At 36.1% G+C, this 20,886-nt stretch overlaps 1 protein-coding gene across 3 annotated transcripts in view; it reads right to left on the reverse strand.

The window, feature by feature from the left end:
* The window catches only part of LRRC7 (leucine rich repeat containing 7), a 317,511-nt gene that overhangs the window by 39,150 nt on the left and 257,475 nt on the right, over positions 1-20,886 (reverse strand). For all 3 annotated transcript variants that reach the window (XM_088022969.1, XM_028102462.2, XM_088022968.1), the window contains one exon: positions 3,256-3,477. In XM_088022969.1, coding sequence (XP_087879095.1) covers positions 3,256-3,477 — 222 coding nt within the window. The remainder of the gene's footprint in view (positions 1-3,255; positions 3,478-20,886) is intronic.

Genomic DNA, 20,886 nt, shown 5'->3' on the forward strand with positions numbered 1-20,886 from the left:
GAGATGCAAGTCCAGCTCAAAGTACTAATTAAATCTTTTGAAAAGACATAGTAAATAAAGACTGATGAATAAAATCCTCCGATATACCATTTTCTAGATCTTTCAGAAAAAATTAGCCAACTCTGTATATATCTAGGAAATTGAAACTCAAATGCTTTTTGTCCGTAAATAAATTATAAAGGTCATTCATTTCATTTCCTTCATTTTCTACTTAAGGAAACCAAGAAGATCATACATATATTTACTGGAGCACTGAGACAGTCCTTCGGTTCCTACTGCAGTGTTGACTGAATTCTACTATCTGACTGCACAGAACTTAGAAAGTCAATTTGTAGAATTTATGGTGTTAAGTTACACATTATTTGTTTCCAACTGTGGCTTATAATGTCAGAGTTGCAGTATTATTTTGGTTACCGAAGAGTAAAATTCTAGGGGAAAATATTTATAAATAGTAGTAATACTTTAAGTGGAGTTGAATGAGGTATGGGATGTCCCTGAAATCAATTGAGCAAATAGCATATATTAAAACCATTTTAATGCCTATTTTCTAACCACCTTTATCAAATTATTGCCTATTAAATTAAAAATCCATAATTTAAGTAAAACAAAATTTTCCAAGTTTTTATCACCAAAGACTCAGAATAATGTTTTCTTCAGTTGGCCTCAACAGATGAAAGCCTCACCCTTGTGAGCCCTTCAGTTAGCTGACCAGAGCATCTAATCTAAAGAAATGTCTGAAATCTTGTCAACTGTTTCATGTGCCCCACATATTGTTAAATATGAAAATGATTTCTTCCAAGGTAGATTGGGAAGGTTTTGGAGTTTTGTTTTGATTTGTTTTTTTTCCCCTTGAATATGATGGATGCAGTTCACTTTGTATAACTCACAGAGGCTAATTCTAATGTAATTCAAATGTAATAAATTCTCTGTCAGGAACAAACTTTAGTTCGGGTGTGTACTCAGGAACTGGCAGGAGACAACTATGGAGCTCCTGCCATCCTGATCCGTTAGGTTAAGTAGTGGGTGTGTCCTCTTGTCTGGGGCAGACATGGACTTGAAGGTTTATTTTTCCATTGCTTACTCTCTTGGTGTGGGCTTACTCTGGACCTCTGTGTTTGGTTCTAGGGCAGCAGGCTGCAGCATATAATGTGATAGACTCAAGAAACAGGATTCAAATTCCGGCTCAGCTTCTAAATGGTTGTGTGACCACAGGCAAGACAGTTAACTTTTCTGAATCTTACTTTTCTAGTCAATAAGACAGAAACTGCTCTATCTGTACCACATCATTATTAATTGGATCAAATTAGTTAATATATGAAAGGGCTTTGAGATGTATGAAGCACCATGTTGACGTTTTTCCTTCCTATTTCTGCTTTGGTATCTGTATGTTCCACATATATAAATATAGTTTGTCATGGACTACACATTTGCAAAAGAGAAAAACCAAGTTAATGTTAGTTTCTTTTGAAAATATTCAGCAAGTTATGAACAAGTTATGAGTCAAATTAGTGATAATAACAATATATTATTCACCTGGTAAATTTTATCTCAGCATTCCAAACCATTTCAGTCTGAAACCAAGGCAGGAAAAAAAATGGGAAGCTGAGAGGAATTTACTTAAGTCCCTTCCTTAACACAGCCATTGAATGTTTCAGTTTTTACCTCTCAGATTGAAAAGCACCTGATGTTGGAACTGTGGATCAAAACACCTGTCAGCAATGACAAATACCTCCTCTGAAAGAATCATGATGTTTTAAGTTTAATAAGTATGTAAACTTTAGAATTTAGTAATCCTCTCATTAGTCAAACTATACAATTTATGGATTTTGAAAAATAATGTAAAAAAGGCCTTTAAATTTAGAGTGCTCAGAATAACTGCATGCTAAAACTAAACCTACTGTTCAAAGTAGGTGAAACAGAGGGCATTGATCTCAGTGGATTTTTAAATGTGCTGATTCTGGGCAAAAAAACAAACAAAACAAAACATGTCGCTGCTAATAGGCATAACAAAATTCAAGAACTTCACTGGGGTTATGATATTTGTGGGGGGAGGAAATATGAACAATTTTTAACCCTCTAGGTGCCTGTAGTAAAACAAAATTTAAAATTTTATTAACTTTCAAAAATCTCTGGAGAATTAAAAACCTCATGTCATTAACCGATTAAAGGCACCTGTCTGATTTATTTGCCTTAAATCCAACACAACCTAGATGAAGGTAGGACAGGAAGAAAATGATTTAAAAAAAAAAAGCCTGTGATTCTGAGAATGATTAATACCTTATCTCAGCCTCAAGAAGGGTATTAAGAAGTAGACGCAATGTCTAGAGCAGCTGGGATCCAAATAAAAAAATGGCTCTTAACCGTGTAAAAGAAAAAACTGGAGAATGAAGGCAATGTCTGAGATGTTCAGAAAATAAGGTAGGGTGATGTCTGAACCTCTGAGTAGTCAATAATAAAATGAAATCTTTATAAACCGTATTAAAGAGTTAGTGAAGTCAGTAGGAGCTTTGCTTAGTTATTTGAAGAATGAAATAAGAGAAATAATTTTATGGGAGTATTAAGATCTTAATGTCTTACTTTCTAAGCATAATATAATCCAATAGAAAGCTCTATTCAGTTTTCTGGTTCTAAGGAAGAAAAACAGATTCCATAATGGAAAAGTAAATCCTAATTTTAGATAGGTCATGAGAACAGGCATTTTTTTTTTTTTTTTTTTTTGCTACAGGGTACTTAATCAGTAGTTTTTAGAGCATTTCAGAAATATTTCCCTTCTTACTGCTCTTTATCATTTTCTTCAAGCAAAGCTTTATCTTTGTCCTATTCAACAATCAGAAGATAGGACTTTTCAGAAAGGTCCCCACATATAGTTTACTTTTCACACTGTCAGTTTCACCAGAGGCCTCGGTAAACACACCTAATTCCCTGAAGCTCTGTGACATTCAAAAGCCATGCTATAGCACTCGGTTAGAGTTGAACGTGAACAGGAAAAGGGGTAGGATAAACCAGAAAAACTTCCAATTCATCAGTTTCTCCTTATGTGAAATGGGCATTTTGCCAGCTATCAGTTTTTATAGGTTGTAGGGTTTAACCACTGAAAGCAATGGTAAAATCCTTACAAAGACTGTTCCACTCCATTCAGCATGGTGAGAGCATTAATTTGTCCCAGACTACATTAGGGGGGAAGGTAAACCATGGATTCACCGGACTTCCCTGAACATTTCCTGAGAATTCATCAGTGATAAAAATCCTTCTCACCTGCTCCGGATAGCCATCCATACTCCTTTGCCCTTTAGTTTGAATTAAGCACCGTCCAGGCTGAGGTCCCCGGGTGGCCTGTGAAGAGGGGATCTGAATAGGCAATGGTGACTGAAATTGCTGGATGGTCACTTTGTTTATATTCCCCTCATATCCCTGCTGTTCCCGGCTCCGATGCTGAAGGCTTTGGGACCCCATCAGAGTCTGGATGTGGCTGCCTGCCTGTGGAGAAGACAAGTTGTCAGACGACGATTCGTGGTGTTGAAAGGATGTGATTAAAGTAGAACACACATGGGGCACCTGGGTGGCTCAGTTGGTTAAGCGACTGCCTTTGGCTCAGGTCATGATCCTGGAGTCTCAGGATCGAGTCCCACATCGGGCTCCCTGCTCAGCGGGGAGTCTGCTTCTCCCTCTGACCCTCCCCCCTCTCATGTGCTCTCTCTCTCTCTCAAATAAATAAATCAAATCTTCAAAAAAAATAAAGTAGAACACACACATACAGAATACCTCTCTGGTAAAGTGGCATCACTTGGGCTCTCAGCCACTGCTGGAAAGGAAAATGAAAAAACAGCAAGGGTCTGCCTACTGTGGTTTGTGAAAATGTTAATATTGGAGCAAGGTCGCATTATATACATTTGTAGTCATCTGGTGTCTTGCCAGAGATTATTTTATCCCCCATTTTAAGGGAGCAAAATTCTCTCTGAAATCTCAAGCACAAAAAGAAGTCACAGATTAAAAATAAAGTGGAGTTCTATCTGGCATTTTATTTTACTAACAGCAGGGAGAGAGATATAGTATAGGAAACATCAGGGGGAGAATGATAGAGCCTGCTTCCTGATTCTGAAGCAAAAGAATCGAAGGGTGTATTTTCCTTTATGTCACAGGTGCACAGTGAGCTTGTTCAGGTGAGGTTAATTAATATTTATTCATGTTCTGCATTATTAAATCAAGAGTATGGTTTTTGGAATCTTTAAGTCACATTGAAAATGAACCATGTGATAAATTCCTGTGAGTATCTGTAGCTCATGGAGGCACTAGATGTCGGAAAGGTCTTCAAAGTGAGCTCTGTATGTAGATCATCCCATGGTGAGCTTTCAGAGACATTCATTAGTATCTCATTTAGAGAAATAATGACAATTTCTCAGTCCTTAAGGGTGACTGTTGGAGGAAGAGGGCATGCTCACTTTGGTCTCTCATCTTCAAATGCTATGGTGCACACCATAGGCATATGGTTCCTTGTTCATTCTGATTTTCTCACCTTTGTTTTAGCATCAGTTTCTTGAGTCATCCTACTTGGTATCTTTTCCACCAAGCAAGCAGTCCTGTTTCTGGGCTGGTCACCCAGAACATGCCTTTTATAATTATGTATGGCTTAACATGGAGGTCTCACATGGGAAGTGAATGCTTATCATTAATACTTTTAAACATATGTTTCACTGCTGTGCTTGGTACTTCACCTATTACTATGGAGGCCTCTGAGGGGTTACTTCCTGCATTCATTTTCTTTCTTATTGGTCTTTTAAGGGTAGATGATTTGGAATTCAAAGCTGAATTTCACTTTAGAATTCATTAGCTAGGAAAGCCTGTGAATTTTGCTGTTTATAACAGATTTGTCATTCATTAGCTAAGGAGGTCTAACTAATAAAAATTTTTGATTAAAAATTCAAGAAGAATAAAGGAAAAATTATTAAACACGTATTCAAGGAACAGATTAATTTGAATTTTTAAAAGTTCTTTTTTAAAAGAACAACATTAAGAAACATAAGGAAATGACAGTGATCGTGGAAAATCATTTGGAGAAGATGGGAGGCATATTGCTTGGTTCCAAACAAGAGGTGATTTCAGTGAAGAAAATATTCAAAATTATTATTTGGCAATGCGTATGGCAAAGTAAACAACCATTTGATTATATTTTTAGATGCCCAACTGGTTGTTTTGTTATCATGTACAATGTTTACATTCAGAAACAGTAAGGATATTTCAGGCATGAGAAATTGGAGGAAAATAGGCAAAAAAAGAGAGTTGTACTATACCAGCACAATGTGAAAATAATTATCAATTCAACACTATCCAATGCAACTAACCGGCAATGGCAAAGCTATAACATCATAAACACAACTAAGAACCTTCATAAAGGGCAAGTGTATGTTTCTATATTGTATCTATGCCCTTCTCAGAGATAAATGACAGGAGATGTTACAAATTTGAGAGCTGTTCTAGATGACTGAACACCCTCCTGGTCAAGTTGGTCCCCTTAGTGTCATTCTCTCCTACCTCCCTGGAATTTCATGTTCTCTTGTTTGGTAGGAGAGGAAAACCATGATAAGCCGTATGACATTTTGAGCTGCTATACTCTGAATGAACTCACTGGCATGCTAAGTTACATAGTTGGAGACAATGACTTCCTGGAGTTTGAAATGCTGATGATGTCGGCTGACGAAAGCTGACTAGCCTGGTTATGGAACAATAAGTTGATTTTACATTTAAATCTGCTTGTCACCTCCACTGGCATAATACTTATGGGTCTTCAGTCAGTGCTTGAGCCAGTGGACAAGAGGAATACCAGCAGTTTAATTGAAAGTGTTCATGTAGACAAGCAAAGAATTGTTAACACCCAGAAAAACTTAGAGGGATCCAGAACATGGATGCATAATCTACATGAGAAAATTAATAAGGACCACTTAACAATCTCTTCATTGATTAGAATATTCTCTGGTAATGGTCTATCCAAGGGTGAAAAACTGTTTGCATATTATATAACAATTATAGCCCGTAGACTTATTTTTCTGGTTTAGTTTTCCCTTCTGATGGGACAACTGGAGCCCAGAATTATGCTTTGATTTGGAACTCCTTGAAGGCAAGCACCATATCCTACTTACCATCTTCAATGACTGAAGCAGTAACTGGCATTTAATAAATAACGGCTACTATTGAAACACTAGGTGCCAAACAATGTGCTAAAACTTATCTTACACATATTACCTCTTTAGTCCTTACAACAGCATTAGAGGTTAACTATTATGAATTATTATTATCCAATTTTACTAATGAGGAAACTAAGGCTTGGAGAAGTAAAGCGGCTTCCCCAAGTAGTTTTCACTACTGGCAAACTGACAGGATCAGGATTTGAGACAAGGCTGTCTGACTATGAAAGCTCATGCTCTTTTTTCCCCCTGCCCATTTTTTTTTTATTATGTTCAGTAAGCCAACATATAGTAGTACACCATTAGTTTTGAAAGATCAGGCTCTTAAACACAAAATTATACTGCAATCCCCTAACCCCCAAATCGACTCTCTCCCCCAATAGTTGAACTGTGAATTGAAAAGGAACCATGAAAAGGAACAAAAGGACCCGACTGCAGGATATATTAAATTTCTTTAACAGCTCTTTAATTTGCCAAAAGGTCATTCCTACTTATTGAACTAGGTCTGTTATCTATTTTTAGATCCTATGGTTGTGACTTAGAGCATTATAGTTAAGCAAATAAGTGTATTTAGTAATCTTCCCACAATTATGAAGTGACGAGGCTCATGTTCTCAGATAGTTTGGTAAAACATCAAGTAGGCATGGAAGGATGTGCTATAAAATGATTCTCCTTGCATCAGTACTCTTATTTCACTCTCTATTGGGACTACAGACTGCACTGAATGGGGATGGGGAGCGACAGCTGTTGAAAGCCAAGAATTAACACTAAATTTTGTGTGGAGTTAAGCAAACATAAATGACACAAGACATCTAAAGGGACAATTATGGTGCCAGAGGGACTGTAAAGAGGAAGTTTTTTTTGACTGACACAAAGGCTTAAGAAGGGTAATGAGGATGCTCATGATAAAGTACAAAGGGCTAATGAAAATGTAGAAAATGTCAGAGGCTGGATTTGTTCAAGCAGAGGGTTAGCTTTGAGAACACTGACTCATACTGAAGGGGAATTTGAACATAAAGGTTTCTGTAAAGACTGTGCTACACATTTTGAATGATAAAAAGAAAGAGAGAAGATCTGACATTTGTTTTGAACTTTCAAGGGGAGGTTGGACAAAATAACACATATTTGAGGAGAATAGTGATGAAATATAGTGTTTTCAAGTTGACCCAAAACCATACTGTCAAAATTTACAGAGAAAAACTCCAATATCCATAGGACCCAAGAAAACATCAATGTCAATACCACAGAAAAGAAATATTGATTGATACCAAAGGGCAGTGTTCGTGCAAAAGTCAGCCCACAGCTAATCAGGCTTATTATGTAGAAATTTAAAGTGTTTCGGAAGTTTTGTATGATATAAAAGAAATGACTTTCTCACTAAAACAATGCTTTGGTTCACAATATTCTCTTAGAAAAACTGTTTGAGAAGTATATTATGTAATTTGGTCATCTGTTTTACTAGCCATCTTGGCTCTTGAACCACTTGAGGTTGCTTCCAAAAATCAAACACAGCTTTAAAGGATGACAGTTTATGCCACTGAGAATATTCAAATGGACACAATTAATTCTCTCAAATTAAGTCCAGTAGAGTTCAAAAAATGTTTGGGAGCAGTGTCAACAACACAAAATCATCTACAAAGGATAACTCAGGAACTGATTTCAAGGAACCACTGATAACTCATTTAAATGAGTCCATTTCAGTAATTTTGTAAAGCAACAACAATAACAACAAAACAGTCCTATTACTTTCTCTTTCTACCATGTGTTCTATAGTGACTTTTTTTTAGTAAGCGGGTTAAGTTTTAAAAATCTAGGCAGTTAGACTTCTGATTCCAGGTAGATGGAATAGACATACTATGCCCTGCTCCCTCCAAGAACAACTAAAACCTTGGACATTTTATGCAAACAAATATAAGGAAACTCTGGAAAGAAGAAAGAAGAAAGTAGATCAACTCAGATATGGAGACCAAGTATCAACATGGCAGTGAATCTCTTGGGTTTTATTTTTGTGTCATATATGCCAGACTTGGACCTGAGGAAGTGGGCTACCCCAAGATACCAACAGATGCAGAAGAAGAAAGCCCCAACAGAAGCTTTCTCTCTCTAGCCATAGGACCAGAAAAGGGGCAGCCTAGAAAGACAGAAGACTTTTAGACAATAACAATTCTTCTATAACCAAACACCATGGGAAAAACTGTGGCCCCACCCTGGCAATGCCAGCGACAACCAAGTGTGGAGCCTAGACTTCTACCCCTATAAAGATGTAACAAAGCACACCAACACTCCTGCCTGGGTGGTGTCCAAGAAGGCCAAGTAAGCTGCCAGTGCATTCATTCCTATCTGCCTGTAGCAAGTCTTCCCCCACCCTAAGGATGCCAATAGAGACCACGCAAGGAGCCTGGGCTTTCATTCCCACCCAGTAGTAATGAGGCAGCCCTCTACTTTAGCAACAGTATGATTAGAAAAGGCCCTGTAGAGAGTCAGGACCTTCTCTATCACCCAATGAGGTTACCCTCACTGTATCAGTGGAGACCATCTGGGGAGATGGAAATTCCGTCCTCACTTAGCAAAAACAAGAAGACTTTGCCTCAAGTGTCAACGGAGACTGAATGGGAAAATTGGACTTCTCCCTACCTAGCCAGAATGAGGCAGTGTCCCATCTCCTCCAGTTGGAGTGGTGTCAGAGGAAGCCAGCTAGAACAGAAGGCTTAAGTACAATCCAGATTTTATAACATTATATGAAAATGTCCAGGTTTCAATCATACCAAGAACCAGGAAAATGTCAAACTGAATGGGAAAAGATAATCAGGAAATGCCAACATTGAGAAGACGGAGATGTTAGCATTAGCTGACAAAGATTTTAAAGTAGCCATTAAAAAAATATTCAGTGAACAATTATGCATATGCTTAAAACAAATGAAAAAAAAATAGAAACCCAGCAAAAAAATATAAAGTCTCAACAAAGAAACAGAAGATATTAAGAGGAAACAAATGGCAATTTCAGAGCTGGAAAATACAGTAACTGAGAAGCCCAGTAGAAGGGCATAACAACAGAATGTAGAGAGCAAAGGACACATGTGTAAACTAGAAAATAGGGCAATAGAAATTATCCGGTCTGAATAACAGAGAGAAAACACATTGGAAAAAACAAACAAACAAACAAACAAACAAACAAACAAACAAACCAGAGTATTAGGGACATATGAGACCATACAAAACTTCTAACAATCATATTATTGAAAGGAGAGGAAAAAGAGAATGGGGCTAAAAATTAAATGAAGAAATAATTGCTGAAAAATTCTGAAATTTGTCAGAAGACAAAAACCTACAGATTTAAGAAGCAGAGAGAATAATACTACACAGATTAAACCCAAAGAAAGCCATGCATAGACAGATTATAATTAAACTTCTGAAAACTAAAGACAAAGAAAAATGTCTTAAAGGCAACCTTAGAAAAATGACATCTTACCAGAGAAGAACAATTCAAATGACAGTGGATGTCTCATCAAAAACCATGGAGAAAGGAAAGAAGTGGTACAATATTTCAAGTGCTGAAGGAAAAGAACAGTCAAAGTAAAATTCTATACCAACGAGAATGTTCATCAGCAGTGAAAGGGAAATAGAGACATTCTTAGATGAAGACAAATGAAGAAAATTTGTCACCACCAGACCTATCCTAAAATAATGGCTAAAGGAAGTTCTCTAAATAATGGAAATAATAAAAGAAGAAACCTTAGAACTTTAGGAAGGAAGAAAGAACATGGCAAACAAATATATGGGTAAGTATAATGCACTTTCTTTCTCTTCCTGAATTTTCAAAGTTATGTGTGATGATTAAAGTAAAACTATGGCACCATCTAAATGTAAATGTATGTAGAGGAAATATATGTAGAGGTTCTAAATGTAGGTAGAGGAAATGTTTGAGACAATTATAAATAGAGGAGGATGAAGTGATATAGAGATAAAGTTTCTACGTTTCACTTAAACCGTTAAGTGATGAAACTAGCAGACTCTTGTAATTTATGTATATACAATGTAATAGCAGGAGCAACAATTTAAAAAGCTACACAAAAAGATTTATTAGAAACACTATACATAAATAAAAATGAAATTCTAAAAAAATAACACACAGGAAGCAGGTAAGAAAGAAGACAAAAGAGAGAAGCAAAAAAAAAAAAAGGAGGGAGAGGGAGAACAAACAGAAAAAAACAAAAAATTACATTAAAACTTAAACTTTGATGTGTCAGTTCTTAAATTAAATGTGAGAAGACTAAGTGCACAAATTAAAAGACAGCTCTTGGCCGAGGGGATTAAATAATATTACTCAATTATATGCAGACTATAGAAAGTATATGCAGACATTACTTCAAATATAACAATATAGGCAGATAAAAAGTAAAGGGATTAAAAACATATATCATGCAAATATTAATTAGAGGAAAAGAGAAGTGGCTGTATTAATTTAGATAAAGTTTATTTCAGAGCAGAGAAAATATACTAAAGATAGAGAGGGATCTTATGTTATGAAAAAAGAGTCAGTCTACTGAGAGGACACAGCAATCTTAAATGTGTACACAACAAACAACAGAGCTGCAAATATGTAGAGCAAAATTGATAGAACTTACAGAGAAATAAACAAATCCACAATTACAGTTGGAGATTTCAACACTCTTCTCTCAACATTTGATAGAACTACACTAAAAATCAGCAAGAATATAGAAGAACTCAACGATGCCATCAACTGATCAGATCTAATTGTCATTTATAGAACATTCCAACTGACGGCAGCAGAATACACAGTATCTTCACGTTCCCACAGAATATTTACTAAGAATATATCCTGGACCAGAGAACAAATCTCAATGAATTTAAAAGAATTGAAATAACACAGAAGGTATTCTCCAACCACAATAGGATCAAACTAAAAGTCAATGACAGAAAAATAAAATGATTTGAATACTTGGACTAAACAATGCAGTTCTAAATAATCCATGGGTCAAAGAGGTCTCAAGAGAAATAAAACAATACATTGAACTGAATGTAAATGAAAATAGAGCACATAAAAATTTGTGGAACACAGTTAAAGCAGTGCCGAGAGGGAAATTTATCACCCTAAATGCATGTATTAGAAAAGAAGAAGCCTCAAATCAGTAATTAAGATCCTGCATCAAGAGCCTAGGGAAAGAAAAGCTAAATAAACCCAAAGCAAGCAGAAGGAGGGATATAATAAAAAGAGCAGAAATTAATGAAATGGAAAGTGAATAACAGATAAAATAGATGAAAAAAAGAGCTGGTGCTTTGAAAAAAAAAATCAATAAAATTGACATGCTTCCAGCAAGACTGAAAAAGAAAAAAAAGAAAGAATATACAAATTACCAAAATTAGGAATTAAGAAGGGAATTTGATTACAGATCCTGTAAACACATAATACTACAAATAACTCTATACTCATATATTTGAAAATTCATTTGAAATGGGCCACTTTCTTGAAAAACCCAAACTACCATAATTCATCCAAAAAGAAATAATTTCAACAGCCCTGTAACTATCAAGAATGTAATGTATAGGGCGCCTGGGTGGCTCAGTTGTTAAGTGTCTGCCTTCGGCTCAGGTCATGATCCCAGGGTATTGGGATGGAGTCCCATATCTGGCTCTCTGCTTGGCAGGAAGCCTGCTTCTCCCTCTCCCAAACTCCCCCTGCTTGTGTTCCCTCTCTCGCTATCTCTCTCTCTCTCTGTCAAATAAATAAATAAAATCTTTAAAAAAAAAAAGAATGTAATGTATAATTTAAAAACTTCCAGGAAAGAAATCTCCAGGCCCAGATGGTTACACTGGAGAATTCTACCAAACATTTTTTTTTTATTATTATTGTGTTATGTTAATCACCATACGTTACATCATTAGTTTTTGATATAGTGTTCCATGATTCATTGTTTGTGTATAACACCCAGTGCTCCATGCAGTACGTGCCCTCTTTAATACCCATCACCAGGCTAACCCATCACCCACATCCCCCCACCCCCCTCCCCTCTAGAACCCTCAGTTTGTTTCTCAGAGTCCATAGTCTTTCATGGCTCATCTCCACCTCCGATTCCCCCCCCTTCATTCTTCCCCTCCTGCTATCTTCTTCTTTTTTTAAAAAAAAACATATAATGTATTATTTGTTTCAGAGGTACAGGTCTGTGATTCAACAGTCTTACACAATTCACAGTGCTCACCATAGCACATACCCTCCCCAATGTCCACCAAACATTTAAATGAGAATTAACGCCAGGGCCCCTGGGTGGCACAGGTGGCTAAGCTTCAGGATCTGCTCAGTGGGGAGTCTGCTTGAGATTCTCTCTCCCCCTCTCCCTCTGCCCCTCCCGCTTGTGCTCTCTCTTGCAAATAAATAAATAAATCTTAAAAAAAAAGAATTAATACCAATTCTACACACTCTTTTCCAGAAAATAGAAGAAGGGACACTTCCCAATGTATTTTATGAAACTAGTGTTGCCCCAATAACAAAACCAGACAAGGACAGTACAAAAAAGAGAGAGAGAGAGAGGGAGAGGAAAAAAGAAGAAAACTACAGACAAACAAGGATAAATGCAAAAATCCTTAACAAAATACTGGCAAACAGAATTTAGTAGTATAAAAAAAGAATCATATACCATGACCAAGTGGGGCTTCTTCCAGTTGTTCAAAGCTTGTTCTATATTTCAAAATCAGCCAATGCAATGCACCATATTAATGGGCTACAGAAGTAAAATCATGTGATGCTATCATCGGAAGCAGAATAAATTTGACAAAATTCAGCACCCATCTATAATAAAACCCCCTAGAGATAGAGGAATGGAGGGGAACTTCCTCAACTTGATAAAGAACATTTACAAAAAACATACAGCTAACATTATACTTAATGTTGCAAAACTGAATACTTCTGCCCTAAGATGAAGGACAGGCACAGATGTCCACACTCACCACTTTTTTTCAACATAGTGTTGGAGGTTCTAGTCAACAGGTTAAGGCAAGAAAAGGAAATAAAAGACATACATATTGAAGAGGAAGAAATTGTTCTGATTTGCAGATGACATGATTGTCTACATTTGAAAATCAGAAGAAGCAACAAAAATAAATTCCTAGAACGAACAAGTAAATTGAGCAAGTTTGCAGGATTCAAGAACAAAATGTATTTATGTATGTTAGCAACAAATATGTGCACATCAAAATTTCAAGCAATACTATGTATAATCACTCAAAAAAAATTAAGTACTTAGGTGTAAATCAAATGAAACCTGCACAGGACTTCTATGTTGAAAATTACACAATGCTGATGAAAGATATCAAAGAAGATTTAAATAAATGAAGACATACTGACAGATTGGAAGACAACATAGTAAAGATGTCATTCTCTCCAAATTGATATACAGGTTTAACAAATTCTGGTGAAAATCCCAGCAAGATTTTTTTTATGGATGTGGATAAGATTATTCTAAAATTTACATTGAAAAAAAATGAAACTAGAATAACTATAATGATTTTGGGAAAGAAGAAGAAAATCAGAAGAATAAGCCTATCTGATTTCAAGACTATTATAGTTACAGTAACCAGGACTGTGTGGTACTGGCAGAGGGACAGACAGATTGATAAATGGAACAGTTCAGAGAACCCATAAATAGACTCACAAAAATCTGCCCAAATGATTTTTGGCAAAGGTGCAAAGGCAATTCACTAGAGGAAAGGTAGCCTTTTCAACAAATGGTGCTGGCTCAAGTGGACATCCATAGGCAAAATTAATGAAACTTGACCTACATCTCACACCGGATATATATAAAAATTAGCTCAAAATAGATCAGACTTAAATGTAAAACACTGAGAATGAAACACAAAGCAGAGTTTGAGAAAAGATTGGCCAATCACATAACTGACAAGAATAGTTCAAGAATAAAGAACTCTCAAAAGAGAGAAGTAAGAAACTAAATAATCCATTTGGAATGATGTCAAAAGATATGAAGAAACATTTCACCAGACAATACAGATGGCAGCAAATAAGCACATGAAAAGACATTCAATATCATTAGCTATTAGAAAACTTAAAATTAATACCACAGTGAGCTCTTACTACGCATGTATCAGACAGCCTAAATAAAACACTGTGACAGTGTGTAAGACTGATGAATCACAGACCTGTACTCCTGAAACAAATAATACATTATATGTTAATAAAAAAATTAAAAACCCCAAAACATAGTGACAGCAACAAATGCTGACAATGAGGAGGAGAGACTGGCTTGCTCAGATGCTGCTGCTGGAAACAGAAAATGGTAGAGCCATTCTGCAAACATATTTGGCAGTCTCTTAAAAAATGAAATATGCAAGAACCATATGATTCAGCAGTTACATTCCTGGACATTTATCCTAGAGATGTAAGACTTACATTCATACAAAAACCTGTCCATGAAGGTTTAGAACAATTTTCCTCATAACAGCCCCAAACTGGAAACCAGGCAGGTTTCCTTCAGTGGGCGAATGGTTAAACAAACGGATGCATCCTTACCATAATACACTAATCAGCAATAAAAGGAAGAAACTCTTAACACACACACACACACAATGATGTGAATGAATCTTCAGGGAATTACGCTGAGTAAAAAAGCTAATCCCCAAAGATTACATACTGTAGGATTCCATTTGTATGACATTCTTAAAGACAAAACTATAGAAATGGAGGGTTGTAGAAATGCCAGGAGTAAATTTAAAAAGTAATATAGGCAGTACAGATAACAATCTTTGGAGTCAGACGATTCTGGGTTTTATTTCTTGCTCTATCACTTTTTAGTTATGCAATCTTATGCAAGTTACCTAAACCCCCTCTGCTCATCAAATGAAAACTGTAGATAATGACAAGTGCTTCACAGAATATTGTGAGGATTAAGAAGATAATGTAACAAATTGAGCATATTGTTTGCTACATAGTAAGTACTCAATAATTGCATTGAGAATAAAAAGTTCTCTGCTAAGTAAAGGTCTGATTGTTCTTTGGACATAGCAATAAATAAATAATCACGCAAAAGAACTGTTTTTTAAACCTGTTGCAATTAATTCATGACAATTTACATTAGAAACTGCTCCTGAAAGTTAGCCAATCAGCAACAGCCTCATTCAAATAACTGTGCTTCGCCAGTTCAAGGTCAATGAACCCCTAAATAGTCCAACTTTTGAAAATCCACCAATCCTTGAACTCTATGCTTCCTTGGACTCCAGTTTACCCAGAGATTTTGCCTTACAAGTTATTTGCTAGCAAGCAGTAAGTTAGGCATTTTGTTTTAGATATTGAAAAATGGCCTCTTTTACGGAGGGGTACAGCATATACAAATTAAAAAAAAAAACAATTCTGCCATAAGTACAGATGATACTACTCACTCTTCACTAATATGGCTAGTGTTTTAAGTTGAGGTGATTCACCTTCATTTTTTTTTTCCCTCAGACACCTCTGCCCCCATTATTTATAGGATTTCAAGAAACTGTCTGGGTGAAGAGTACAGCCCGTGTTCATTTATAAGTAATTCAGAAGGCATACTAACTAACTCATGACCTTGGCCTCATTAACAGCCTACTGTTAGGAACAACGCTAAGTGAAAATTTAGCTTGCCATAATTAACAGATTTTTATCCAAAATAATAAATATCATAATAGCTACCAATAATTAAACACTTATATGACAGGCACTGTGATAAATATTTTACATCATGATCTTAATTTTTAGAACCACTCTACAAGGCATGCATCACTGTCTTCTTTTCCCCGACATGGAAACTCAACAGCAAAGCTTAATATGCTCAAGGGCCAATTAAAGATGTAGTTAAAGCTTATAGTTTCTCTTGCACTCCTGCTTAAAAGAAAAAAAAAAAAAAGAGCAAGATCTTAAAAACTAATAAAAAAAAAAACCCTGAGATTTTTTTTCCTGCAGGTTAGCGAAGAGTTTAGTTTTTATGTTTTAGTGTAATTGTCATTTTACAGGGCAGTTTTATCACTTTTACCAGTGGTTTTTGGTGACAGGATTTAGGTTATTTTTTGGAAAATGGAGACTGTATTAAACAGGAAGTGGTGGTTGGAATCTTAGATGATATGATCAGGAAGTTTGATGAGCTAAATTATTGAGAAACAAAGTTAACAAAATGAACTTAATTCAATATGATGGAAGAATCTTAGGAAGGTTTCACTCATGCTTAGAGCTCCTGATCCTGTTCCTTCTGAGAGTCACAAAAGTAAGTAAAAGAATTTGTAAATGTGTCAGATTAAAGAAAAGGAAGGTTCGGAAAACAAGTGCATTTAAGAATATCTCAAATACTCGATATGTGTAGGGTCAAGAAAAACAAGTTGAAGAGGACTCAAAAATGATTTTTAAGCACATGACTAGTGCCAGGGTTTCTTTCTCTCTTCTGAACATGGAACAGAAGAAACAATACCAAGTTGTGGCAAAAAGTACTAGCTAACTATATATCAAATATATTCCTGATATTGAGGGTTGTTTACTATTGCGACAGGGCTATGCTACAATGTTTTCTGAATTATTTTGGTTGAGTGGAGAGGGAGGGATACGATACTTGAATAGTATAACAGTGATTAGACCAGGCTGTAGAAGCAGACATTACTGGGCTCCAATCCTGTGTTCCTCAATTCCATGCTTCTAGCTCCTTGTCCCATTAGCTTGTTGTGAAGATGATACGAGAATGTCTATGTTAAGCACCATAATACAGTCTGACCATGTATTATAGATATTGTTTTATGATTATGGTAACCAAACTATTAAGCATTATTTTCCTTCTCTCTTTCTCTCTCTCTTTTTAATATTCACTTAGGGCAGTTCTGATGCCAAAATCTATGTTCTCCCATTTGGGCATTAGAGGACATCTTGGAAGGGAGCTCTGAAGCTTAAAAGAGACAGGGCAGGAAAATGTTCTTTTTCCCGCCCTGAGGACTGGGTAACATAGCATTCTGCTAGCACAGTGCAATATTTTGGGAGGGGGTTATTCAAAATATTTGTTGACTAAATTTTTTAGAGTCAAAAACCAGTGATGTACTCCAATGCCCCAAATGACAGATAAAAAGGTGAAGCAGTAGGGCCTTTCCCTTCAGAGCATGTGCCTTAGGATGACAGCTGGTGGATATGTGCAGACAGTCTTTTCATGCTTACTGAATCTCATAAGCATATTCTTTTATGATTAAATGTCAATTTATAAAACATAGCTATGGAACTGGAAATTATTAACCAAATGAAAGAACAATAAAGGATCCATAATAGCAAAAATGATGACATTAGAGCTACCTGACATGTTCAGCCTATAATTTGTTTTGTGATGCTGCTAACTTACACATTCCTGAAATAAAATAAAAAGAAAGATGTTAACAGTAACAACAAAAATTTGACAATTATTCCTTTCACCCTTAAGACTTCTAAGAACCTTTAGATAGTAGACTAAATCAGATAAAAATCAAGTGGCAAGAAATGGGATCTTAGTATTTTGACATCTTCTATCTGGCAACAATCCTTGATCATCTGCCAGTTGTCATGTTGTTTAGGTCTTCAAATTACATACTCAATCATGGACATTTTTATTACATTGGATTAATTTTGCATTTTCTTTTTGCTTTTATATTTCTTCCAAAATGAAGACAGTATAAATGTTATTGAGTTATTTCAATTTTCTGAAGTAGAACAGTCATTTGTTTTAAAGAATACCAAGATTTTATGAAATAAATAGTTTTAATCTGCCATTCTATTGTTTTAATCTGCCATTCTATTGTTTTAATCTGTGGCGAGGTTTTTTGTTTTTCTTTTTCTCTTTTACCTCTGACTTAATAGTCATTTGGTAGACACTCTTTGGGTTTGCACGTTTATTGAGGAAATAATTTAGAGTCAGTCCAGATGAGAACAATCTCCTGATTTTATGACAGCGATGTTGTGATGTCTTTCACTACCGGAGACAGCTGTATTGTTGCCCCGAGATTGAGATAAAGGGATGTACTCTGGAAGTTAAAGAATTAATGTTGTATTAAGTAAAAAAAAAATTAAAAAGCGACTGTGAAACTGAACAGTATTTTATTCAACTGTCACTTCTGCTTTAAGTTAGAGAAGACTTTTTTCCATTTACATTTCCACAATCTCTTAGCTGCATTATTTTTGAGAACAAACTTCATTCCATAATAGAAATAGAGGAAGTTTAAAAAATCTATGAATTAAATAATACTAAAATCAATTGATTAAAAATACATCATCCTAGCTGTTCAGAGTAACAAACTATATCTTTGAAATGGATCATTAAATAGAGGATATTACTTCATTGATTTCTTCAAACGCTTCTTCCTGATTCAGGTACTATTACCAAGGACATGGTAGCCTCTGATGGGTCCCCTTTTCATGAAAGTTTTGACTTCCTACAGGCCATGTACTCTTGCTTTGGCGATTAGTTATTGTTTAACAAGCAAGTCTTTATATTTATTCAGGCTTCTCTCTCTTATTTGCAATTGTGGGGGGCACTGAATCTCATTGGATATATTCATTCTTATTTCTCTAGTATAGGGAAAGACATGGCTGCACTGATTTACTGGAAAAGGTAACTTGTTAGTCAGTCAATAAGCTGGGTTTTAAGAGAGTTCATCTGAATAACAGTTCTGCTTCTGGTGACATAAAAGGAGTGCAACTTGAAATTCTCAAGACTAGATTTGAGCCCTTAGCTTACAACTCCTATTATTGTTCTTTGGATTGTCTAACGTATTTTAACTTAACCTCTAGCAGTGCATTTTCATCCTGTTCTGGAACAATAACTGACAGTTTGCCATAAAGAACATGTTGAGGCTATTTTAGTAGAGAAAGAAGCATATATGGGTTAGCTAGGGGAAGTTAGTGCATGTTCTTAACACAGTGACTAAATATAAGCATCAGAAATTTCAAATAGCCTCCAGTGAGTATTTGGTAGATGCCTAACAATATTATCAATAATTGATACCTAGCCACAGAAGCCAAATAAGATATAATTTTCACCTACCTACTTCTCCTACTCCTGACCCCTCCTAACCTGGAAGGATATTTGTGTGAGGGTGGATATGCTGGCCTCCCAGGCAACTGGTGTGTTGCTTAAAACTCCTTTTTCAACCTAAGGGTAAAATTAATGAGTGGGTACTTATTATTTACATAAATAATCAGTTTCAAATTATTTCTGGATGGCAAAACTCCAAGAAAAACAGGGTTGCATTATTGTAGATCTAGAGAGTCGTTTTCAGAGTCTGCTAGGGAGAGAGGTTCATACATCTGGTATCTTCCCACTGTTTCTCTCTCCTTTTAAAACTTTAGTTCCCTGAAAAAAAGTGGCTTTTGGTCAAGAGAAAAACTTTGCAATGTATCAGTGTAAGAAATGTCTCTCTGGGAGCAACAGACTGTGCTAAGAAGTTTTTTGTTTTTGTTTTCATTTTTGTAATTTAAAAATCTATAATTGTATGACTTCATCAATTTGCCCTTTCACTGACTCATTTCTCGTTTTTGGGGCAGAGTTCACTGACAGTGAATGCATTTGGCTGTTATTTCTTCCTGAAGCTCAGCAGCCCTAGCAGAATATGCCATCAACATGGATATCAGTGCAGTCTTTATTTGCTCAATACAGAGCCCTAAGGGACACCACCACAACTGAGGGGGACAGGGAGAGGATGAGGGAAGCAAGGAGAATCTCAACTTACCAAGTGACTCAGAAAGATCTTTTCCTAATGTTTAGAAAAATGTCTGGAGTTGAAAATGACTATATAAAGGATTCTTATCTATTTTTGAGTTTCCGTGATGGCCCAGTCTACCAGAAAAAATTGAAGAAAAATTTACTCTGACCAGTGCAAAATTTGCTCCTATCAGAGGAGAAAAATGAGGCTTGGGAAAGAGAAGCAGAAAAGTGGGAGCCAGGATGGTGTTTGGCATTATTCACAGTGATCATGAAAGTTGTTCTCATTTGCTTATGGACTGATGAAGTCAAGGCATTACTCCTGGGGGTTCTTCACTGTCAATAATGTACATTGCTTTGGGAGGGAAAAATACAAAGCCTTAGGCAAAACCTACTCTAGCTGATATATTTCTTTCTGTATAAAAGGAGAGTTTAGCTACAGAATTGACAATTACTAAGGTTTCAGAATATTTTTTTTCATTTCAGTTTTATTTCAGACTAGAACAGATATTCTTGACTCTGATGTAGTTGATAGAAATGAGAAACATTTCTATTTCCCTGTATCTTATCTCCTATATGCAAGGTTTACTGGGTTGATCTTCCCATCTGTCTTCTACATCTTGACTTGCTCTCTCTCTCTCTTTTTAAAAGATTTATTTATTTGAGAGAGAGAGAGAGCACTCACAAGTGGGAAGGCAGAGGGAGAGAATCTCAAGCAGACTCCACTCTGAGCACGGAGCCTGATGTGGTTCCATCCCAGGACCCTGAGATCATGTCCTGAGCCGAAACCAAAAGTCAGACGTTTAACCGACTGTGCTACCGAGGCGCCCGGTGACTTGCTCTCTCATAGCCTCAAGATCTTACTAATCTCTATCTGCCATCCTTACTTTTCCCAGTATTTAAATATTCATCTTTCTTATCTATTCTAGACTTTCCACTATTTCCACGGAAGCAAACTATAACCACCCTCCAACAGCACTATTGCTCCGTCTCAGCTAAATTACAAAAGCCAAGAATTA

This window comes from Eumetopias jubatus, unplaced genomic scaffold, assembly GCF_037043125.1.
Source record: "Eumetopias jubatus isolate StellerSeaLion01/CBP00866 unplaced genomic scaffold, mEumJub1_p1.0 scaffold_4, whole genome shotgun sequence".
NCBI classification, from domain to species: domain Eukaryota; kingdom Metazoa; phylum Chordata; class Mammalia; order Carnivora; family Otariidae; genus Eumetopias; species Eumetopias jubatus.